Raw genomic sequence first — 26,300 nt, forward strand, 5'->3', positions numbered from 1 at the left:
TACATAAAGCAAAACATATTTGTTTCCCTTATAATAGTTGTGGATACCTTCCAAAAACACCCCGGTAGCAAATTCGCCAAGAGTATTTGATTTTTACTTACCCATAAAATTAGCTTTGCTACATTCTTAGGTAACTAATTAATTATCAAGAATTAACATCTTTACAAAGAGTAAACATAACTCGGTTTAAATAGTTTAAGAATTGCATCTTTAAAAAACAAAAAATAAAAATAGAAAACGTAGAACGAGGTAGCAAGGCCAATATCAACAGGATTTGTTTTAAGGGACCGATGAAATAAAATTAATCCTAAAATTATCCTATCTCTGGCATTCATTTTTTTAAGGGGTTATATACCTTTTTGAGCGAAAAAATTTAGGGAATTTTGGATTTTTTTTCAGGTGTATAGCAATTATTTTATGAAACTGAAGTTATTATTTATTGATGGTACATGTTTTTATCGAAACAACAAGCGTTTGATCTTGAAAATATATGAATAATTTACAAAGTTATGGCAATTCTCTCGGAACCCTTTTTTTTATAGCGGCTTGCGGTGACCACGATTGCACAAGAACTATTTGATCGATCTTCTTTATTTTTTTTTAAATTATTCGTAATGATTGTGCCGAGTTCGTGAACGATTCAGTTTTTATGCGTGAATTTTGATTTCGCAGAAAAAAAATTTTGTAATAAAATTTTTAGTACTCGAAAAATCAACTTTTTGGAAAAATTTTTACTGTATGCAGAAAAAAGCAAATATTCTTGAAAATAATCGTTCACGAACTCGGCACAATCATTACGAATAATTAAAAAAAAAATGAAGAAAATCGATCAAATTGTTCTTGTGCAATCGTGGTCACCGCAAGCCGCTGTAAAAAAAAAGGGTTCCGAGAGAATTGCCATAACTTTGTAAATAATTAATATTTTTTCAAGATCAAACGCTTGTTGTTTCGATAAAAACATGTACTATCAATAAATAATAACTTCAGTTTCATAAAATAATTTCTACACACCTGAAAAAAAATCCAAAGTTCCCCGTAATTTTTTCGCTCAAAAAGGTACATAACCCCTTAAAATAAGAATCGGAGACATTAATTTTTTTTTAACTGTCGAAGGATAAACATCCTATCACATTTTGAAGCGATTGTAACCTTTCAAGGCGAACTTAAATTAAAAATATTCCCTCAAATTTTTTAAATCTTAATCAAAATTATAATATTGGTTGTTGGAGAGCTATGTAAAACTTTTAGCATTTTTTAAGAACACAATTTTTTTTCCAGAGTTAAACGCTAATCGATTTGGAATTGAATTACAAACTTAACGCGGCGTGATAATCCATATTTTGGCAGTTTTTTGCTTTGTTTTCAATGAAGTACTGCTTTGAAATTCATATTTTTGCACTCTTAATTCATACAAAACAAGAGAGAACACTATAGTCGGGTTGGTGTCCCGACTGTTTAATACCCGTCACTCAGCTAAAGGGACTGAGAATGCTGTACTCGGGTTGGTGTCCCGACTAATTTTCTTAAGGGAGGGAGATAGATATATAAATTTTGATTGCGTATAACTTTTTAATGAATGGTCCGATTTGAAAAATGTCTTCTACATTTCGATAGGTATAAGTATACACAACAAAATTGCATTCTTTAAAGATGTGGGCGCAGGACCCATTTTAAAATCGTTAGTGGGCGATTGTGGGCGTTAGAGGGGGCGTGACGCTCGGCTAAAATAAACTTGCGCTGCGTAGGAAGCCAAAGAATATGTGTGGGACAGACGGACATGGCTAGATCGACTCGGCTAGTGCCCCTGATCAAGAATATATATACTTTATGGGGTCGGAAAAGCTTCCTTCTAGCTGTTACATACTTTTGCACGAATCTAATATACCCTTTTACTCTACGAGTAACGGGTATAAAAATGCATAAATTTATCTGGGTAAGAGCGAGACAGCAATAGTCAAAACTCTCCGAAATTGAAAAAGAGTTTAATATTTTTAACATATAAATTTAATCAAATTCGTATCCTATCTATTTTTTTCTTTGAGAAAATTTTTTTCAAATAATGTTTCTAGGCTTTAATGGCAATGGATTGGGAATTTAATACATGCTAAACGCAGTATTACATTCTATATTTAATGATAATATGTTTTGGACAAAATACTGATGTTTTGAATGAAATTAGTGTAAGGATTTGTGTCGAAAAAGGAATCTGTTTGTTTCTGTTTTGTCCATCTGTTAACTTATCAAACAATCCATAACAATTTTAAAAAGATTTAAAAAAAACACATGTTTTTTAAGTAGTTTTCAAAGGACAAAATATTTTTGTTTTTACGGATATCAAGGGAAAAAGTTCTGATAAAATCTTTTCTCGGTTTATAGAATAAAAATTAGGAATTTTTTAAATTTAAAATAAGTACCAAAGATATAGCAATGCTTAATTTTCAATTTTAATTTCCGCAGGCGAAGCTGCGGGCTACAAACCCTGCTAGTTTTTAAATATAACCCGAAATAGGTATACAAATTGTAGTATGCAGGTAGTTCATAAAATTCATTAGAGTTGTCTCAAATAAATTTGTATTTTTGGGAAACATTTGTAAGTTGGGTAATTTTATCAAAACGTCTAGCAAAATACGGGGGATTTAGATACCGTCAAAAATGACACCGAGATTTGCTATTCGGGGGAAATTCGGTTGGAATGGTTTTCTGTGACACCCCCGATAGTGCTTTTAACGCAAAGAATAGTGCTGTAAAGCGCAAACAATGGCGTACTTTCATTATTTCATCAGCTGTTTGGGTATAATTCAAAGGAGAAGTCAGCTGTGTTTTCGTTTCTTCTTCTTAGTTGGCATTGGGAAATCAGCTGTCATTCTATCAAGCCGAAAACGCTTAACAATGACTCCGAGTCCCTGTCAAAGTTAGCTCTCACGTTGATGCTCGAGAAAGCCAAAATGCCGTATCAGGAACTTTATCTGTTCGAGAAATGTTAGCCGGCACTCGAGAAACCGGCACTAAGTCACGTATTTTTTTTTTGGTATTTCCCTACCATTTTCTTAGATAATCTGAGTACTGCGGTGAAAAAAGTCGCGGTAATACTATATATTAGCGGACTCACCCCCGAAATTCGCAAAAAAAATATCCTCGATGGACCGCGATTTCTTAAGAATTTACGTTCAAAAAGAACTTGGCGGTCGGCCATGGTTCTCTTGTAATTGAATTTCAAAGTTCCCGGGTTTGCTATAAAAAACAAGTATGCTTTTCTAACGTTTGCTATAAAAATCATATATGAGTGATTCTTTGTGAAACGTATCGAGATTTTCTTCATGGTCTCAAAACGCTATCTTATTTTTATGATACTATCACACCATTTAAAAAGGATTTTTAAAAAAGTTTCAAAAAAAATCCATTTGACAGAAGCGAAGATATGGCGTTGCTATTTTTTTGTTTAATTCATTTATAATTTTAAATTACGCTGGATAAAAAATAAATAAAAATACTCAAAAATTATTATTTTTGCCAAGCTTTCAGATGAAAATAACAACCATAATGGTTCCAATGCAAAACACGGTCCAAACTTAAAAAAAAAAATTTTCATTCGCGGTTTTCTGCAAATCGGCATTTTTAATCTTTATAAAAAAATAGTATAATGTTCTATACATAATTCTTGTTGGCTCCTAAAAGTTTCGTCATGGGACCTCCATTACTTTCTGCATAATTTAATAAAACATTAAAAAACAAAGCAGTCTTTCGTTGTTATACATTAAATTATATTAGACGAACAGTTTCGTTCTTCATGAATTCCGGGAGAACGACCGTTCCCATTTAGGTACAACCAATAGGAAAAATTCAGTCTGTCTGTCTGTCTGTCTGTCTGTCTGTCTGTCTGTCTGTCTGTCTGTCTGTCTGTCTGTCTGTCTGTCTGTCTGTCTGTCTGTCTGTCTGTCTGTCTGTCTGTCTGTCTGTCTGTCTGTCTGTCTGTCTGTCTGTCTGTCTGTCTGTCTGTCTGTCTGTCTGTCTGTCTGTCTGTCTGTCTGTCTGTCTGTCTGTCTGTCTGTCTGTCTGTCTGTCTGTCTGTCTGTCTGTCTGTCTGTCTGTCTGTCTGTCTGTCTGTCTGTCTGTCTGTCTGTCTGTCTGTCTGTCTGTCTGTCTGTCTGTCTGTCTGTCTGTCTGTCTGTCTGTCTGTCTGTCTGTCTGTCTGTCTGTCTGTCTGTCTGTCTGTCTGTCTGTCTGTCTGTCTGTCTGTCTGTCTGTCTGTCTGTCTGTCTGTCTGTCTTTCTGTCTGTCTGTCTGTCTGTCTGTCTGTCTGTCTGTCTGTCTGTCTGTCTGTCTGCCTGCCTGCCTGCCTGCCTGTCTGTCTGTCTGTCTGTCTGTCTGTCTGTCTGTCTATCTGTATGAAAGCTGAGATCTCGGAAACTATAAAAGCTAGAAGATTGGCATTTTGCATGAATATTCTAGGAGCTCCTACGCAGCGCAAGTTTGTTTCAAAAAGGTGCCACGCCCCCTCTAACGCCCACAAGCCCCCTTTAACGCCCACAGTTTTGAAGCTATTATGAAAATAGTAACTGATATGTATTCGCTTCGTCAATACCTATCGATTGGCCAAGTAAAAAATTGCCACGCCCACTCTAACGCCCACAAACCCAATAAACGCTTAAACCTGGCCAGCGCCTACATTTACGCCTTTCATGACCAGTAGTACCAATATCTGGCGGTAGATGGCGCAATACAATATACACTAGCGCCATCTAGGAAATGGCATTGGAAAAAATCTGCGTTCTTTTCTGTGGTCACTCTAATTCACATTATGTTAATGCAAATTTTAAATTATTTGTAATGGGGCGCGCATTTAGACTCTTTTTGCTCGTATACGTTTTTCACAAGTGCATTTACCTGCGCTAGAGAGAGACGGAAGATGTGCTAGGCAGAATTGAAAGTTCTAGAAAGCCTCTTCTAGAAAGAGATCCCTGGGTAAAAATCGAGCGGCGAAAAACATATAAGAAGGCATATTTCTATTAAGTTGAGCTGAAGTTATTGTCCCACGTTGAAATTGGTAGGGATTTATTTGTTATACAAAACTGAATTTTTCCTATTGGTTTTACCTAAATGGGAACGGTCGTTCTCCCGGAATTCATGAAGAACGAAACTGTTCGTCTAATATAATTTAATGTATAACAACGAAAGACTGCTTTGTTTTTTAATGTTTTATTAAATTATGCAGAAAGTAATGGAGGTCCCATGACGAAACTTTTAGGAGCCAACAAGAATTATGTATAGAACATTATACTATTTTTTTATAAAGATTAAAAATGCCGATTTGCAGAAAACCGCGAATGAAAATTTTTTTTTTTAAGTTTGGACCGTGTTTTGCATTGGAACCATTATGGTTGTTATTTTCATCTGAAAGCTTGGCAAAAATAATAATTTTTGAGTATTTTTATTTATTTTTTATCCAGCGTAATTTAAAATTATAAATGAATTAAACAAAAAAATAGCAACGCCATATCTTCGCTTCTGTCAAATGGATTTTTTTTGAAACTTTTTTAAAAATCCTTTTTAAATGGTGTGATAGTATCATAAAAATAAGATAGCGTTTTGAGACCATGAAGAAAATCTCGATACGTTTCACAAAGAATCACTCATATGTACCCTTTTCCTTTTTGTCAAAATAAAACTAATTTAATATTCCAAACATCTGAGTAATTGGTATTATAGGGAACTAGTCCTCACAACCGCGTAAAAAAGATCCTCGATGGACAGCGATTTCTTAAGAACTCTCATAACCATGGATGACCACATGTGTATTTTTATTATGATAATCAGAAGAAATCGCGGTCCATGGAGGATTATATATTTTAACCGTTCTTTGAATTTGTTTTTCTGAGCGACACAACAACCCTTATTCATCTAGAACTACTTGTTGAATACTGAAAAAGAGAAACTGCGCTGCAAGCGAAAAAAATTTAAGAAAAAATCGCGCGATTTATTATTTCTTTTACTTTCTCTTTTAAATGCACTACTTTCAAATACTTCCTATTCGGGAATACTTCAGCAGAGAGATTTCTAGGTCATAAACGGTTATTAAAGAAAAAACCTGGAACTTTACCTCAATGGTGGTGCGGAAAAGTGTTCATTAAAACTATTTTAATTAAAAAAAATTCTACATTTTTTTTAAACAATTACATTTAAACAATTAAATAATTTTATAGGAACTTATTTAAACAATATATTAATTTTATTGGAACTCATTAAAACGTAATAGCTTTGATTGAAAATATTAGAAAAGCACCCTTGTTTTTTTATAGCAAACCCGGAAACTTTGAAATTCAATTACAAGACAACCATGGCCGACCGCCAAGTTCTTTTTGCACGTAAATTCTTAAGAAATCGCGGTCCATCGAGGATAATTTTTTCGCGAATTTCGAGGGTGAGTCCGCTAATATATAGTATTACCAAAATCGCTGCTAAGGGCTTTAGCTATCTATTTGTCTCTCGCTTACTCCTATGCTTAGTTAGCTGTTTTCGTTGTACTGAGTTCTTGGCTTAAAGTCCAAGAATTGCAAACAACACGCATGAAAAAAATATTTTTTATAAAGTCGCGCGGTTGTTGGGTCTGTCCTATAAAAACCATTACACATTTTTGTCGAATTTTGTCGTTATTTATTTGAGATTGAAGGCAGCTCCTGCGCTCGCTCCAGCTTTGCTTTGACTCGCGGGAATACAAAAATACTGCGCTGTAGTTGTACTTGGAGGCGCTCATGCTATAAGGACTCATCTAAAACATAATTTTTAAGGGTCAATTATAAATTAAACTCCCATTTCAGAATTTCTGTGATGAAAAAACAATTCTGAGGATTAAATCTTCAATGGAATTAATTATGCTTTAATTTCGGTTTAAAGCGTTTTCATGAGGACATTTTATTGGATTTTCTATACTAATGAAACCGATTTTTTGATTTCATTATCTACTCCTAAATGTTGTCAAATTTTGAATAAGTTATGGCAACCTCTAGAACTAAGAAACTAAATACGTTCACTGAACATACATCGAGAACTGTATATGTTCATTCCAATTCTGTAGGATGCCTTGACTTATTTAAAATTTGACAACATTTAGGAGTAGATAATAAAATAAAAGAAACTGTTTTATTAGTATAATAAATCCAATAAAAAATATCCTCATGAAATCGCTTTAAACCGAAATTAAAGAATTCAATAAACAATAGATTCAATGAATATTTAAAATTAGTTCCATTTAAGATTTAATTCTCAGAATTGTTTTTTCATCACAGAAATTCTGAAAATTTTGGGAGTTTAAACTTTGGCGTCGAATTCCAAAAACATGGGCAATGGTTCACGATGGGGATTATTTTGTAGTAGTGCCGTGATGTATTGAGAGTAGGTCCTACCGAAAATAATAAAAGTTAGTCCAATTATATAGGCCATATTATTCAAAATGTCGGCAAACATCGGTTTTTTGTATTCTTAGCTATACCGCGGAACCTGTAGGTGATGGGACATAAGTTTGTATTGGACTTTTACTCAGGAGCACCCAATTATCATGGAAAACTAGAAATGGTTCGTGGAAATTTTTGGCTGTGTACCTGTGTTATCAATTCAAAAATTAACTGATTTATTAAAAGGTGCAGGCCTATGGGCATTAAAATCATTATGGACGGCAGTCCATGTACTGACGAAGCGGACCAGGAGAGTGTGCGAAGGCGACTACTATATATCAAATAAAAACACCTCTTAACGAGGTAAAAAACTAGTGACGATCGCACCTTCAACATACAAAAGTTCTGATATCAACATTTGTGACGAAAAATTATTACACTCGTCATTAAATAGACTTTCTAATATTTTCTCATTCGGCCCGCCCTAGCAGACTATTCCAGCCTTTTTCCCTTCACAGGCATTTTCTATTGCAGCGTGCCGAATGAGAAAATATTAGAAAGTCTATTTAATGACGAGTGTAATAATTTTTCGTCACAAATGTTGATATCAGAACTTTTGTATGTTGAAGGTGCGATCGTCACTAGTTTTTTACCTCGTTAAGAGGTGTTTTTATTTGATATCAGAAGTTTTTGTTTGTTTACATTTGCTCTCATAGGAGCTAATATATACATTTAAATTTAAATTGGTCAATCATAATTTGTAAGCCATTGTATTTAAACAAATTAAGTTAAAAAGTATTTCAAAATACCTTTTAAACGAGGTATGGCACATGTCTGTACCTTTAGTAGTGTAGAACTTACAAACTAACGAAATTTAGCCATTTTTAGCCTTTTTCCCGCTAAAGTAGCGGCTTTTTCCAAAAGTCGTAGAACAAAAGATTCCTATATGGAACTCTTAAGTGCAAATTTACTGATTCCATGACCCTAAAATACAGTTCGGATACCCTCACACAAAATTCCATACTCAGGAAGCTTTAGTTGTTCGAGCTGGCAAAAGTGGCTATTTTCGTATAAAAATAACTTTTAAACGTGACTTTTTACAGTAATGTGTTATATACCAAAATTTAAGGAATCTCAAGGGCTATACAGTTTAAAGTTTTCAAGAAAATCGTTAGAGCCGTTTTTGAGAAAAATAAAAAAAAGCTAAAAAAAAAGTTTTAAAAAATTGTCTTTTGTTCATATCTTTTTAATTATTACATTTACACAAATTGCATATAGAAGGCGTTTATAGCATTTAAAAATACCTTTCAAACGAGATGCAGCACAAGTCTGTAGCTTTAGTAGTATAGAAGTTACGGTTTTCCGAATTTTAGCTATTTATAGCTGTTTTCCCGCTAAACTAGCGGGTTTTTCCAAAAGTGGTAGAACAAAAGATTTTTATATCGATGTGATGAACGTCATATAAAATTTTCAGAACTTAAAAAACATATTTTGGACAAGTGGACAAGTGGACAAGCGGACAAGCGGACAAGTGGACAAACAGAATTAAATTTTCATTTTGGGAAGAAGAAGAAAATCTTATTTTGGCTATAACTTTTGAACGGAGAGTCGGATTTTGACAAATGACCCCTCATTCGACGGGTATTTTCAAAAGGAATACAACTAAAACATTGCGAGGGGGCATTTATCCCCACCGGCCCCAACAGCTCCAAATTTCGAAATTTTCACTTCTTCACTTTCACCGCTCTCTCTCCCAAGCCAATTGATTTTCTTAAAGTCTTGGTATGCAATCCTTTAAGTTTTTGCAATACCTTTCGATTGGTGTATTACTCATTACGATCGGACTATCACAGCAGATTTTCAATTTTGCGGCTATATAATAGTAGTCGCCTTCGCACACTCTCCTGGTGCGCTTCGTCACTACATGGACTGCCGTCCATAGTGATACGCAGAATTGAAAATCTGCTGTGATGGTCCGATCATAATGAGTTATACACCAATCGAAAGGTAACGGGATTGCATACCAAGACTTTAAGAATATCAATTGGCTTGGGAGAGAGAGAGCGGAGAATGTAAAAAGTGCAAGTTTCGAATATTTGAGATGTTGGGCTCGGTGGGGATAAATGCCCCCATGCAATATTTTTGTTGTTTTCCAATTGTATATAAATACCCGTCGAATGGAAAATCCGACGCTCCGTTCAAAAGTTTTATCCAAAAGAAGATTTTCTTCTTCCAAAAATGGAAAAGGCATAGCAGACTTACCTATGGAAAACGGCCCCCAGCGATTTTAAAAAATTTTGAATCAGCGATGGTAGATAATTAGAAGGACAGTATGGAAACCAATTTTCAAAGCTATTGGACATTTCGCTGAGGAGTAATCGTCTGCAATCCAAAAATGTATTTAAGCTTATATCTGACCAACGGAAAAGCTTAACTGAAAATTAGTGATGAGAAATCAAAGGGATAAGAAATAGGTCCTCGGTAAAGAAGCTTGGCATTTTTAAGACTTTTTAAGACCGCGATTAAAATTTTAAAAAAAAATTTTGACCACTTTCAAGTTTTGGCAACCTTACCAATTTTTTACAGCTCCTGTGTCTTTTAACCATTGAATTAATAAAAAAAAATCATAATTTTATAGGTGGTGCAACAGTGTCAAAGAAAGAAAAAACTAGATTTCAAGTAGTTTTGTGGGACGTTTTCTACAACCCGGCCACCCCAGTTTTTTTTTTTAAGTTTTTGAAGTGCACAGTACCAACTTGATTGCAAAGCACATTGCTTCCAATATTTATTCTCACACCTACTTTGGCACTATCATCACTCTTTTGCCGTATTTTGGCGTTAGAAAGAAAACACGAAATCAATTTTATCTTTCGAGCAGAAAGCACGATTTGCATAATTCAAAAGCAGAAATATCTGTCTTTCCATGGCCAATTACGAGATAAAAAAATAATGCTTTCAGATCATAGATGTCCATAGATGTTCAGACCATTTTTTAAGTCCAAAAGTAGGATTTTGGCCAATAGGTAAGTTTCAAAAATACCATTCTATCCCAATTCACTGGATTCAATGTGGGATCTCCGTTGAGGAATTCGCTATGAATTCTTTTCATTGACTTATTACTTTTTTCCAAAGCATATACAATTTTGTGTATTACATATTAAAAATTACTATTTTTGACAGTTAAGTAATACAAAAACGAACTAAAGAATTCACACAGTAAATTGGGATCTCTTTTGCGAAAAATAGAATGGTATTATTTCAAACTTGCCCATTGGCCGAAAGCCTACTTTTGGACTTAAAAAATGGTATCGCTGGGTCATCAATGGTCTGAAAGCAATATTTTTTTATCCCGTAATCGGCCATGAAAAGACAGATATTTCTGCTGTTGAATTATGCAAATCGTGCTTTCTGCTCGAAAGATAAAATTGATTTCGTGTTTTCTTTCTAACGCCAAAATACGGCAAAAGAGTGATGATAGTGCCAAAATAGGTGTGAGAATAAATATTGGAAGCAATGTGCTTTGCAATCAAGTTGGTACTGTGCACTTCAAAAACTTAAAAAAAAAACTGGGGTGGCCGGGTTGTAGAAAACGTCCCACAAAACTACTTGAAATCTAGTTTTTCCTTTCTTTGACACTGTTGCACCACCTATAAAATTATGATTTTTTTTTAATAATTCAATGGTTAAAAGACACAGGAGCTGTAAAAAATTGGTGAGGTTGCCATACCTTGAAAGGGGACAAAATTTTTTTTGAAAATTTTAATCGCGGTTTTCTGCACTTTTAAAAAGTCTTAAAAATGCCAAGCTTCTTTACCGAGGACCTATTTCTTATCCCTTTGATTTCTCATCACTAATTTTCAGTTAAGCGTTTCCGTTGGTCAGATATAAGCTTAAATACATTTTTGGATTGCAGACGATTACTCCTCCGCGAAATGTCCAATAGCTTTGAAAATTGGTTTCCATATTCTCCTTCTAATTATCTACCATCGCTGATTCAAAATTTTTAAAAATCGCTGGGGGCCGTTTTCCCTAGGTAAGTCTGCTATGCCCTTTAATTCTGTTTGTCAGTTTATGAGTTTGTGTGCTTGTCAGAACTACCACTTTTGAAAAAAGTTAAGCGGGAAAACAGCTATAAAAAGCTAAATTTCGTAAGCCGCCCATAACTTGCGTTTACGTTATTATTTTATATGAATTTTTTTTAAAGAATTTATTTAAAAACTTTTTTCCTGGACGGCGAAAAAAAAAATGTTTAGTGGTTCAATCACCCGAAGCGTAGACTACCCGAATGTGTCAATTGATGTAAAAAATTCATTTATTTTGAAGGTCAACTTTCCGAGTCCTTAAGTCTATGTAAAGGATTGGTATAGAACCTGATAAAGTAAAAAGGTTAAAAAAGTCGATTGGGATACTAAAGTATCCCTTTTTGTATTCTAAATGGTTATATTGGTGGCCTTCGAAATCACTTCATTTTTTCTAGCTGCAAAAAAATGTAGTTAGCTCATTGCAGGGCATTAAAAAAGGCCGTTGGTTGAATATCCTTGCAAAAGTCCTTCCTATCCTAAACTTCGACCTGTGCTGATAAAATCTAAATCTAAATCTATCCTTTTTCTTGATCCTTTCGCTTGCCTGGCCTCTTAAACCCATTGGGTTGGGCTGTGTGCCTTGCATTTTGGCATAGTGAGAGTCCTTTATAAGGCCCTTAAAATATTATTTTTCGCACGGATATGGCTATTGGCATTTGACATACTTTTTATAACCGTTTTTAGTTAAAACAAGAGAGAACGCTATAGTCGAGTGCCTCGACTATTAGATACCCGTTACTCAGCTCAACTTAATAGAAATATGCCTTCTTATATGTTTTTCGCCGCTCGATTTTTACCCAGGGATCTCTTTCTAGAAGAGGCTTTCTAGAACTTTCAATTCTGCCTAGCACATCTTCCGTCTCTCTCTAGCGCAGGTAAATGCACTTGTGAAAAACGTATACGAGCAAAAAGAGTCTAAATGCGCGCCCCATTACAAATAATTTAAAATTTGCATTAACATAATGTGAATTAGAGTGACCACAGAAAAGAACGCAGATTTTTTCCAATGCCATTTCCTAGATGGCGCTAGTGTATATTGTATTGCGCCATCTACCGCCAGATATTGGTACTACTGGTCATGAAAGGCGTAAATGTAGGCGCTGGCCAGGTTTAAGCGTTTATTGGGTTTGTGGGCGTTAGAGTGGGCGTGGCAATTTTTTACTTGGCCAATCGATAGGTATTGACGAAGCGAATACATATCAGTTACTATTTTCATAATAGCTTCAAAACTGTGGGCGTTAAAGGGGGCTTGTGGGCGTTAGAGGGGGCGTGGCACCTTTTTGAAACAAACTTGCGCTGCGTAGGAGCTCCTAGAATATTCATGCAAAATGCCAATCTTCTAGCTTTTATAGTTTCCGAGATCTCAGCTTTCATACAGATAGACAGACAGACAGACAGACAGACAGACAGACAGACAGGCAGGCAGGCAGGCAGGCAGGCAGACAGACAGACAGACAGACAGACAGACAGACAGACAGACAGACAGACAGACAGACAGACAGACAGACAGACAGACAGACAGACAGACAGACAGACAGACAGACAGACAGACAGACAGACAGACAGACAGACAGACAGACAGACAGACAGACAGACAGACAGACAGACAGACAGACAGACAGGCAGACAGGCAGACAGGCAGACAGGCAGACAGGCAGACAGGCAGACAGGCAGACAGGCAGACAGGCAGACAGGCAGACAGGCAGACAGGCAGACAGGCAGACAGGCAGACAGGCAGACAGGCAGACAGGCAGACAGGCAGACAGGCAGACAGGCAGACAGGCAGACAGGCAGACAGGCAGACAGGCAGACAGGCAGACAGGCAGACAGGCAGACAGGCAGACAGGCAGACAGGCAGACAGGCAGACAGGCAGACAGGCAGACAGGCAGACAGACAGACAGACAGACAGACATGGCTAGATCGCATTATGCCATCTAGACAACTGAGACAAAGCGGATTTGGCAAAAAAATGAATCAAATCGGTTAAGTTTTAGCGAAATAGTTAAATACAACACAAGTGTGCCACGAATTTTGTTCGGCAAAATAGGCTCATTTTTGAGTTTTAAACAATGAGTCTGAAAAGATATAAATATGAAACCAAATTATGGCCTTTACACTAGTCGACATAATTATTTTGACAGATTTGATTGTTAACTGTACTCACATTTTTAACTTTTAATATAAACTTTGGCACCTATAGAAAGAGCACTTCAATTCCGTTTAAATGACACAAAAATCTTCTTAACCCATTAAGACCCCTTTGAAAAGTGAACAAGTAAAATGTTCAACTTTTTTCCTAGGGCTTAAAACAAAAATGTTTTGATGCAAAGTTTTTCCCCAATCGAAATTAATAATAACTGAAAAAAAAAATATTATTCAAAATATTGAGTTCCATTCATTAGTTTAGGAGCTACATTTCGTCAAAGTTGAAAAAGTTAGAAAAAATGCAAAAATGCTGGCATAAATGGCTTCGTTAAAAATACACGCCTAAAAACTGAAATTATTTTTATAACTTCTACTGGTAGAAGGTGCTTTGACAAGAAAAACAAGCTATTGATCATTACAATCCACCAGCAAATTTATTTGATATGCATGTTTGAAGCTTGCGACAACGGTGTTTTTTTGGCCGTTTACAGCTGTTAACTGACACAACAGGGCTCTAACAGGGCTGTAATACCCGTTTTTCCCAACGTAAAACATCGATATAAAATCGAGCTATTGATTGATTTCTTTGTTGATGGTCTTGTTAGTTGACTTAAAGATGTATCTTTAATTATAAGTCATAAAACTAATTTGGGTTTTTAGGCGTATATTTTTAACGATGCCATTTATGCCAGCATTTTTGAATTTTTTCTCACTTTTACAACTTTGACGAAGGTTAGCTTCTAAACTAATGAATGGATCTCAATGCAGTGTATAAGAAAGTTGGAGGGCATTCTATTACCTGTAAAATGAGTCAATTATGGTTGAAATCCGTTAACCACATTTCAAGTTAGAAATTAAAAAAGTGTCAAAAACGTTTTTTACACTTTAAAAAAAACTTTATCCATAAAAAAAAATGTAAGTGCCATTTTCTTAATCAGGAAGATGTACCTTACCGGAAAACAAAGGTTTCATTCATGGTATATTTCATCGATTTTTATACCCGTTACTCGTAGAGTAAAAGGGTATATTAGATTCGTGCAAAAGTATGTAACAGGTAGAAGGAAGCGTTTCCGACCCTATAAACTATATATATTCTTGATCGGGATCACTAGCCGAGTCGATCTAGCCATGTCCGTCTGTCCGTCTGTCTGTCCGTCTGTCTGTCTGTCTGTCTGTCTGTCTGTCTGTATGAACGCTGTCTGTATGTATCTGATAGTCGGGGCACCCGACTCTAGCGTTCTCTCTTGTTTTTTTGTAAACTGGTGCAATTAAATCTAAGTTTAAAGTGTAAATATCTTTGGCAAATTTGGATACAATGACTTACTATCGATTAAACAAGTCTGGACCCTACCTATAAAGAAATTGGGCCCCAAAAGTCATGACACATTTTTTAATTTATTCGGAAATGATTTAAGACGTTTTAGATTAACTGTATAAACTGTCTTTAAAAAAAAACTCGAAGATTTTTGGTTGTGTTATGGTCAAGCGAGTACACAAGTCAATTTACATTGCTTACTGAGTACTTTCAAACTCTTTCTTTGCTATCCTGACCGTGATCCTGGCCGGATTTTATTGGTCAAAGATTCATTTAAGAAGTATTTTGTATTCAGTTTAAGCTACGAATTACTACCGTATTACTATTTACATCATAGAATGATTCATGAACGATGTATTCATCCGTATTGATCTTACTTCAAGAAGGAAAAACAAGCCTATGTTAATACTAGGTCCATGCTCAATAAATAGATGTTTTGGTACCATTTTTTTTAGTCAATTTAGCTGTTTAGAAGACACATGACTTATAAAAAGGATTTCTTCTTACCCAATTTAACTTTGCCTTCACACATTCTCATAAGTTTGCGGGCATTCATTTGGAAGTTTTTTTGACGAGCCCTATGCCCTTGTAAATGTGTTTCGCATTTCGAATAGGATTTTTTTTTGAAGTGCATATTTTATAAATTTGTTTATTGAAACATTATCCAACTATTAAAATATTCGCTATTATTTTAAGCACGTGTTTTAGTTTAGTTTTGGCCCTGATAAGATTCTTTGTGCTTTGTGATATAACAATTTGAAAGGAAAAATGGGCCAGGACTCGGTTTTTCTGTGTTATCCTTCAAAGTTTATGAAATTCTTAATAAAGATGATCCAAAACCTAACAAATCCAACCGGTTTTCATGACCGTTTACCATCCAATATGGTAAGAAGAACCTGTGACGAAGTGGTGCTATTATTTTTTTCGCAACTGTACATACTGCAAGGATTGTGACATAAATCAAAGATTCGTCGCTAGGAGTATTAAATTTAATGTTTAGAAGTAATTGAAAGTCTCATAATAAAATTTGAAACTGAATTCACAGATCGCTCGTGATCTTCTTACTTTGATATCGTTAAGGTCCCTGAAGTGCAATGGGAAGATATTACCGCCAAACAAATTTGTTTAAAAATTACAATAACGAATGAATTGTCGAAAGGATTTGCTTGTGCAATAGGTCATATGAATCAAATTAGCAAAACAACTTTGGAAATTGCCTCTTTGTATGCACTGGTGGCAAAAATAATAGAAACGATTTGGTAGGGCCTGCTTTCTTCTCATTTTCTCACTAATAAAAGCTGATATAAATTTGGTTATAATTTTTGTTTAAAGTGTATTCTAGTAGCTTAAGGGGTTACACACCATTTATTTTTTTCAAAAAAACGAAAACTTTTTTTTTTGCTGAATCTTAAAGTATATCCCCTAGAGAACATTTTCCCAAGTTTTCATAAAGATCCGAATAATAGTTAGATAGGAAAACAGCGTTTTGTCTGCTCGACTTTAATAGTTGCATATACTCAACGTAAAACTTTGAATGCGATTATCTCAAAGTCGTGTTTTTCCGAAAGTGCCTTCGCTGTGACCACGATTGTACAGAACTATTTGATCGATCTTCTTCAATTGATTGTGCAAAGTTCGTGAACGATTCAGTTTTTATGCACTAATTTTAATTTCGCAGATCAGAATTTTTTAATAACATTTTTAGAACTCGAAAAATCAACTTTTTGGAAAAATTGTTACTGTATGCAGAAAAAACCAAATATTCTTGAAAATAATCGTTCACGAACTGGAAACAATACTATACTAATAAAAATTTTTTGATTTCAATTGACCTGCTGGACTTTCATCGTGGTCACCGCAAGCCGCCATAAAAAAAAGGGTTCCAGAGAATTGCCGTAACTTCGTAAATTATTCATATTTTTTCAAGAACAAACTGTTGTTGTTTTGATAAAAACATGTACTATCAATAAAAAATAACTTCAGTGTCATAAAATAATTGCTACACACCTGAAAAAATCCAAAGTTCCCTAAATTTTTTCGCTCAAAAAGGTATATAAACCCTTAAGTTAAGTTAAAAAAAAATTAGTTTTTTTAGCCCGATATTTTTGTGAAAAAAATAATAGAAACGTTCGCAAATTATACCAAAATTTTTGCTTATTCCCGTTACAATCGTAAGTGAAGGTGTTGTGTTGGTGATTTATGATACATTTAACAAACAATGTACGAATTTGGCTGGCCATCTAATAGCTGCGGATCGTCTACAGGTCGCTGTCTCAAGACTCTGGTTGGGGCACTCTTTTAAAGTCAAAAATAAATTTTTTTCCTTATTTTTCTTGTTGTTTTTGCTTCACAAAAAATACTTCAACGTACAAATTTCTACATAAAGTAGGTTCAGACAGTGGACAATTTCATTACAAACATTTCCGTAAAAGCAACATGATGATCGAAGCATTACTTTTTGAGATACACGATCCGCAGCTTAGAAAAACATTGTTTCGAAAAAAACGCTTTTAAAGTAATGAAATATATCTACTGCACAAGGAAAATGGGTGCCGTCATACTGGAATAAGTTCCAAAATAGTTCGAATTTCTTCGTGAAACTTTCATGACACATTCTTAAAGAGGTATACTACCAATTTAAATAATAAAAAAAGATTTTTTTTTGGTTTTCTATATGGGCACTTCCATATTGTCGCTCGAGACATTTGCACACCTTTAAAGTTGAAAAACAAATTGGAAAATAATGGATCTTAATTTTAATAATGGGCTTTCCTTTTCACTCTTCACAAGCTCTATTTTGTGTAAAATTCTTGATTTTGTACTACTTTTAGTTTTTAAGTTATCGTTAAAAAAGTGCCGTATTCGCTTGGGACAAAAATAGAAATGGATTTCGGGGAAGTTCATTCAACAACAGAATTTAGCGAATTCTGATGGAATATTTGAATACGATTTTTTTTAGTATGGTGTCCAAACATGTCTCTGTGAAATGGATTTGGTTTCACTCAAAAACTGTTTTCCGTTTTTTTAATGCAGTTTCAACCACATTCGCTCGGGACATGTCGCTCGGGACATTTTTTCTTAGCGTTTTGTAAAGTGTATTTCTTTACCTCTATCCCTCAATTACTGACTGTTTTGCTTTTAACTTAATAGTTTAACATGTAAATTAAGCATTCAGTACAGAAAAATGTCACATATTAGCATTCCTAATGGATAAATTAACAACTGAAGACGGGTCCAAAAAATAACAAAAAACAAGACAGAACGCTATAGTCGGGTTGTTGTCCCGACTATCTAATACCCGTCACTCAGCTAAAGGGAGTGCGAACGCTGTGTCGGGTTGGTGTCCCGACTAATAATCGTAACTCAGCTAAAGGGAGTGCGAGGGAGATAGATATATAATTTTTGATTGCGTATAACTTTTTAATGAATGGCCCGATTTGAAAAATGTCTTCTACATTTCGATAGGTATAAATATAAACAACAAAATTGCATTTATACTTCTCGGAAATCTTTAAAGATGAGGGCGCAGGACCCATTTTAAAATCGTTAGTGGGCGATTGTGGGCGTTAGAGGGGGCGTGGCGCTCGGCTAAAATAAACTTGCGCTGCGTAGGAAGCCAAAGAATATGTGTGGGAAATCTCAACCTTCTAGCTTTTGTAGTTTCTGAGATCTCAGCGTTCATACAGACGGACAGACAGACAGACGGACAGACGGACAGACGGACATGGCTAGATCGACTCGGCTAGTGACCCTGATCAAGAATATATATACTTTATGGGGTCGGAAACGCTTCCTTCTAGCTGTTACATACTTTTGCACGAATCTAGTATACCCTTTTACTCTACGAGTAACGGGTATAAATAGCCAAAAAATAATCAAACTATACTCCAAATTTGTAGTTAAGCTCAGGATCCAACTAATTAGAAACTAATATCGGGGCAAAATCATGTGGAAATATGTTTTATTCAAGTTTCCAGGTTTTTGGCTTGGTGGACTTTTTGGTGGAAGTGCCTATATGTATCTCCCCCCTTAACATTGAAATTTTGTATTGGTCATCAGCTGTTATCTGGGGGTGTCAACAGAAATCCCTTCCAACCAAAGAGGGTTGGTTTTAAGCATTGATATGGGTGTGTGCCATAACGCCCGCTCTTTTGAATCAAAAGAATCAAATATTTTTATTACTAAATTGTTGCTGGCGTTGATAGGCAGGGAGACGTAGTTTTTCTGTAGGCACTTAATTGTCAAATTTTTGACTGCAGCGATTCTCATAACAACTATTGTTTACTAAAAACCTATACTTAAAAAGATATACTTATGTTCAAATGTTTCAATAAATTGTCAAATTGAAGCGCAAACAAAAAATGTTTTCCTTAAAAATCGAGCAATTATGTTAATAGGATTATTACATATATATTATTAGGTATATCAATTATAATAATTTGAGAGTTTCATGACATGCATGAAAAAGATTTATGCGACAATTACACTAGTTTACAGCCGAAATGCTCCCCAGCAATTGATGGAAAATTCTGTTAGATTTGGACCCCTAGATCACGAAAATAGCACTACATTTTTTTTCGATGGCACAGTTTTTTTTTTAAAGATTTTTTAAAGTTTGAAATGTTAAATTTCGGACTTTTTTCGAATTTCTTCTTATATCTCGGCAGATATCCACTCGGTTGGGCCAGTTTTAGTTTTATTTCAAAGTCAATAGATCAGAGCTTAACTTTGCCATACAGACCAATACGATTGGATGTGTTTTTTGGTCGTCTGTAAGTCGGCTGTATATATCGTAAAAACTCGAAATAAATCCGCTGAAAAATCATAATGGGTACAAACTTAAAGATTACATCCTACCGAATAAAACAAGCCGGATATGGCCCAAATCCATGGAAAACTGGATTTATGGTGGATTTTTAATGTTCGGATTTTTCCACATTTTTCGGTTGACAAAGTCCAAATTTAAGATTTATCATAGGCGGCGACATGTAAACAAAAATAATTGGTGTTGGCAGCCGGGTCACTAAATAGTCACCTGCCACAGCTGCCATTTGCGACACCTGCTAAGACTGTTGAATACCCTAATTGAGTAAGTTAAGATTATATAATGACATTCGCTTACAGGTAAAACTGCTGCTCCTCGGCGCTGGGGAATCTGGCAAGTCAACTTTCCTCAAACAAATGCGTATCATTCATGGGGTTAATTTCGATTATGAACTGCTGCGCGAGTACCAAAATGTGATATACCAAAATGTAATAAGAGGTACGTATTAATTTTTAAAGTCCAAAGATAATTTAGCCTCAACAAACTAAAATTTAAGGTATGCAAGTCCTGTTGGACGCTCGGGAAAAACTGGACATTGCGTGGGGGAGCGATGGCCGAGAACAGGATGCTAACGATGCTAAATTAATGGAATGTAATGCATTAGAATCACTCAGGTTTATGGAATATGCGCCACAAATACGCCGCCTGTGGCAGGATCGAGGAATAAGACGAGCCTTTGAAAGGAGACGTGAATTTCAAATTGTAAGCAAAAAAAGTGTTTTTTAATTGTTTTGCCATTAAACCTGTTACTCGTAGAGTAAAAGAGAATATTGTATTTGTCGGAAAGTATGTTATATGCAGGGGGAAGCGTTTCCGACACTATAAAGTATATATATTCAAGATCAGGATCACTAACAAAGTCAATCAAGCCATGTCTGTCTGTCTATTTAAAATTTTAAATTTGGTACACAGAGTAAGCTTAAATTCTTGTTTAAAGTTGCTTAGCTGAGTAACGGGTAACTAACAGCCGAGGAACTCAACTTCAGTGTTCTCTCTGATTTTTTTTACCATATTTTTCAGAGCGATTCTGTTAGCTATTTTCTGGACGATATTGATCGCCTAGCTAAGCCGGATTATGTGCCAACTCATAAAGACATATTGCATTGCCGGAAAGCAACCAAAGGGGTTTATGAGTTTAGTGTTAAAGTACAGGTGAGTAACTTAAATAAAACCATGATATTAATACTAAAGACTCCATTATTTAAAGAACATTCCATTTGTGTTTGTCGATGTGGGTGGACAGCGGACGCAACGACAAAAATGGACTAGATGTTTCGATAGTTCCGTAACGTCCATTATATTCCTCGTGTCAAGTTCCGAGTTCGATCAAGTGCTTGCGGAAGACAGGTACATCAAAAATAATTAACTGATAAAGAGATAAAGCTGAAAAGTTACCGTTGCAGGAAAACCAATCGACTGGAAGAATCGAAAAATATATTCGATACCATCGTCAATAACAGTACATTTAAAGGAATATCAATTATTTTATTTTTGAACAAAACTGACTTACTGGAACAGAAAGTTTGTAATCCTGAGACTGACATTCGCTGGTACTATCCACAGTTTAATGGAAATCCACACTCAGTTTTGGATGTACAAAACTTCATTCTACAATTGTTTATGAGTGTTCGTCGCAGTAGCACTATAAGTAGGATCTACCATCATTTTACCACCGCCATAGATACGCGCAATATTAACGTCGTGTTTAACTCGGTAAAGGACACAATACTGCAGCGAAATTTAAATGCTCTCATGCTGCAATAGCTTTCTCCCTAGCTGTAACCAACTTTATATATACGAATGTGTAAAAAAGTATATAATTTTTAGTATTATATATATTTTTAAGAAAACGACAGTGACAGTGACCGTTTAATTTTGGTAAGGAACTCTTGAGCAGAAATTTTTATGCTGAGAATGGCATTCGCTGGAACTATCCGCAGATCAATGCAATCATAAAATCATACTACCACAGTTTTCTTTTCCAATGCTTTATTAACGCGCAAAGAAATTTAGAATTTTGGTAGGGAAAGCAATATTGTGCAGTAAAACTGAATTGCTACAGTAGACCCATCACTTTAATTAGTAATATATTTATTTAAATATATGTAAAGTTATATAATATAGCCTTCTGTAATATTCATACACAAAACAATATGGCGAATATTAATTTATGTAGATGGCCCGAATTGTTGTTAGCTTTGTAAAATGTATTATTTATTTAGTAACATTGTAAAAAATAAAACTGTTACTAATAAAAATTCTAATGTAGTATGTCAACATAATATAAAGTATACATTTCATTTTTACTAGATTTTTTTAAAAAAAACTTAACCACCACTGTTCCGCCCCATAATTGCAAAATTCGAAATCAGAAAATATGTTTTGTTGCGCACAATGATTTGGAGCTTAATTGTTAAAATATTAAAAATGTTTTTCTGTAATTGACAGTATACATAGAAATGGCTACCATTGAGACACTATCGGTCCTGTTCTTGTTTTCACTGCCGAATGATTAACTCATTTTAATTTGTTCCAAGACTCACTTCCGTGCAGTTTTTTGCACGGATTCAAATTTTCCTCTGTTCTTACTGCGTTAACTTCCGCAAAATTCGAACGAAAACTTTCCGCCAAGTGTTTGAACTTTAATTGATGGTCAAAAAAAACACCTATTGACGAGGTAAAAAACTAATGACGATAAATTACATTTTACAATTGTTTTGGCTTACTATTGCTAACAATCTATACATAAGGTGTGTTTCAAAATTATACGACACCAACACACTTATTTTTGGAAAATTTGTAGCGTTGTTGTTGTCTATAGAAAGCGAAACATTTAAATGCAGATCGAAAGAACAATGTATGATGTGTACGAAAAAAAATACCACGCGTTCTTCATCCTCTTTTTAAGGATTTACCGCTAATTTTTCGAAATATAGTCTATTTTTTGGCTATGTGCGATCGTTTCATAATTATACGACACCATCGATTTTTTCCGGTTCCAATGATCAAACTTGACCGAAATTTTTTTTCTGGTTAAATATAAACCAAAAGGTTCCATTTTGAGAGTAATCCAGCCCAAAGGTCCTTTCAATCTTCAACCAATACATAAATATTGAATAAGTCTCTCAACACCTTAAAAAAGTAGTTTTTCGAAGTCATATCCCACAATTCGTCTTAACTTTTGTCTGGTCAATATTCTTAGCACTTTTGAATCAAATAAAAATCCTTTTCAGTTCATAACATGCACGAAACAGACCTCAAAAATCATTTTTTAAAGAATTGCCCTTTTGGAACCAAACTGTTTTATTCCAAAAATATTTGATTTTGGGCGATACTTTCTGTCCAAATGCAAAAATTTGTTCTTCAAAACCTTAATAAACTTTTCTCATTTCACGATTGAAACATTTGAAATGCGATCCCCAGTCTGCGCCACTTTGAAGTTTTTTCGAAATTTTTTCATACGAATTTGAGTGTTTTCTCCATGGGGCGCAGACTGGTGATCGCATTTCAAATGTTCCAATCGTGAAATGTGGAAAGTTTATTAAGGTTTTGAAGAACAAATTTTTGCATTTGGACAGAAATATCAAATATTTTTGGAATAAAACAGTTTGGTTCCAAAAGGGCAATTCTTTAAAAAATGATTTTTGAGGTCTGTTTCGTGCATGTTATGAACTGAAAAGGATTTTTATTTGATTCAAAAGTGCTAAGAATATTGACCAGACCAAAGTTAAGACGAATTGGGGGATATGACTTCGAAAAAAAACTTTTTTTAAGGTATAGAGAGAAATATTTAATATTTATGTATGGGCCGAAGATTAGAAGGATCAAAGATCCATCCCAAAGCTGGATTACTCTCAAAATCGAATCTTTTAGTTTATATTTAACCAGAAAAAAAATTTCGGGTAAGTTTGATCATTGGAACCGGAAAAAATCAATGGTGTCGTATAATTATGAAACACCTTAAAATTAAGATTTTGTTATAACTTATGCCCCGGAGGCAAATATTATATTGTTTTCACATGAAATTCTTTGTTTTGTTATAACGATTAAATACAAACACAATCACCTTAATACGACTTTTAATAAAAAAAATATTTAAGAAATTTATGGTGTCGTATAATTTTGAAACACACCTTATATACAACTCTCTCTTATATTCTATAATTGCTCTTTCATCCATTGACGAATACTTTTAACACTTCCCACACCTTGATATGGATTTTGAGATAACTGAAACCCATCAATATCTTTATGTCATTTTTTAAGACTTTGTCCATCACATAATGACCTTTATTTTTATACCCTTGTAGAGGGTATTACAATTTCAGCTTGCAACGCAGTGAAGGAGACGTTTCCGACCACATAAATTATATATATTCTTTATCAGCACCAATAGCCGAGTCCATCTAGCCATGTCCGCCTGTCCGATTCTATGCGAACTAGTCTCTCAGTTCTAAAGCTATCGCGATGAAACTTTCCCAAAAGTCTTATTTCTACTGCAGGTAGTGCATATGTCGGAACGAGCCCTATATCTTATTGCTCTCATAGGAATATTCGAACATTACACGTTTTTAGTTATGAAGTAGGCATTTTGATTTCTTACATTTTAACACCCAAATCTAAAAAAATGGCCAATATTCATCTGATATACCTAAACGGGACCCATCGAGATAAAGCGTTTGAAGATCTTAAAGAAGGTAAGTATGCATTTAAGCTGCAAGGGTATACAAACTTCGGCCTGCCGAAGTTAACTTCCTTTCTTGTTTGGAATTAGTTTACACTCGTACTATCAAAGTCTTTATCCATGACAAAATCTCCTTCTCTAAATTCGGATGCTTTCCTTCTTTTTGCATTGTAATATGCTTCATTTCTTATCTGCGACTTTTCTTTCCTAATGTCTTCTAATGTTTTTCTAAACTCTACTTTGCCACTATTATCCTCTATATATTGTATATTGTATTCCTGTAGAAGTATGTAACAGCGAGAAGGAAGCGTTTCCGACCCTATAAAGTATATATATTCTTGATCAGGATCACTAGCCGAGTCGATCTAGCCATGTCTGTCTGTCTGTCCGTCCGTATGAACGCTGAGATCTCGGAAACTACAAAAGCTAGAATGTTGGTATTACCAAAGACATAAGAATATGGGCAATTCTCTGCTGTTACACGCCACATTCGCACGGTTTGAATCCAAAAACAAGAGAGAACGCTATAGTCGGGTGCCCCGACTATCAGATACCCGTTACTCAGCTAAAGGGAGTGCGAAGGAGATGAAGATAAAAACTTTGATCCGCCGTAACTTTTTAACGAATGGTCCGATTTAAAAAATTTCTTCTACATTTCGTTAGGTATTGATAAACACAATAAAACTGAATTTTTACTTTTCCAAAATATTGAAACTTTTAAAATCGTATATAAGCGATTGTGGGCGTTAGAGGGGGCGTGTCACCCTTTTGAAACAAACTTGCGCTGCGTAGGAACTCCTAGAATCTGCATGCAAAATGTCAATCCTCTAGCTTTTATAGTCTCCGAGATCTCAGCGTTCATACAGACAGACGGACGGACAGACGGACATGTCTAGATCGACTCGGCTAGTGATCCTGATCAAGAATATATATAGTTTATAGGGTCGGAAACGCTTCCTTCTACCTGTTACATACTTTTGCACGAATCTAATATACCCTTTTACTCTACGAGTAACGGGTATAAAAAGTATGTTCCAAGGCGCTTTTTTTTGGCATTGCTCTCAAATGAAAGGTCTTGACTAGCACTATAATGGGCGAAAAGACTGACTTTGGACTATTGCTCGTTTTTAAGATATATACAAAAAACTAAGCTTTTCGCACGCGACACAGATAGAAGTAATCTTTTTTGACTATCACGCTAACCCTCGAACTCAGCGAATCCTGATGGAATATTTGGATGCAGTAAATTTTCTATTGTTTCTCATTCATTCTTCTTTAAAATGTATTCGGTTTGATTAAAAAAATATTGAGTAGTTATTTGTTTATTGACATTGAAGTGACTGTCACACGCTACATGTCACAGGCGACAGTTTTTTCCGTCGATTTTTTTGTGTTGCTTTTTTACTTATTATGTAATTAGCATGCATCACATGTATTTTTAAATGATTTTCATTATGTTCAACAAAACTTAACAAAAATATTTTTATACCCTTGTAGAGGGTATTATAATTTCAGTCAGATGTTTGCAACGCAGTGAAGGAGACGTTTCCGACCACACAAAGTATATATATTCTTGCTCAGCACCAATAGCCGAGTCTATCTAGCCATGTCCGTCTGTCCGTCTGTCCGTCTGTCCGTCTGTCCGTCTGTCCGTCTGTCCGTCTGTCCGTTTCTATGCGAACTAGTCTCTCAGTTTTAAAGCTATCGCGATGAAACTTTCCCGAAGGTCTTCTTTCTATTGCAGGTAGTACATATGTCGGAGCCAGCCGGATCGGACCACTATATCTTAAGGCTCCCAAACAAATATAAGAAAATTCATTGTAACTTTGTAGGAAGTAGGCGTTTTGATTCTTGACTACT

General features: G+C 35.0%; 1 protein-coding gene across 2 annotated transcripts in view; it reads left to right on the forward strand.

The window, feature by feature from the left end:
* Nucleotides 1-22,020, forward strand: part of cta (Guanine nucleotide-binding protein subunit alpha cta) — a 30,970-nt gene extending 8,950 nt beyond the window's left edge. The window contains exons 2-6 of one of the 2 annotated variants that reach the window (XM_070212995.1): nt 20,056-20,194; nt 20,253-20,458; nt 20,777-20,908; nt 20,964-21,103; nt 21,160-22,020. In XM_070212995.1, the coding sequence (XP_070069096.1) occupies nt 20,056-20,194; nt 20,253-20,458; nt 20,777-20,908; nt 20,964-21,103; nt 21,160-21,520 (978 nt within the window). In that variant the 3' untranslated portion in view covers nt 21,521-22,020. Of the gene's footprint in view, nt 1-20,055; nt 20,195-20,252; nt 20,459-20,512; nt 20,655-20,776; nt 20,909-20,963; nt 21,104-21,159 lie in introns of those variants that run through there. The other variant, XM_070212996.1, reaches the window with a different exon arrangement.
* Nucleotides 22,021-26,300: the final 4,280 nt, after the last annotated feature.

The sequence above is a fragment of the Drosophila takahashii genome, chromosome 2R (genome assembly GCF_030179915.1).
Source record: "Drosophila takahashii strain IR98-3 E-12201 chromosome 2R, DtakHiC1v2, whole genome shotgun sequence".
NCBI classification, from domain to species: domain Eukaryota; kingdom Metazoa; phylum Arthropoda; class Insecta; order Diptera; family Drosophilidae; genus Drosophila; species Drosophila takahashii.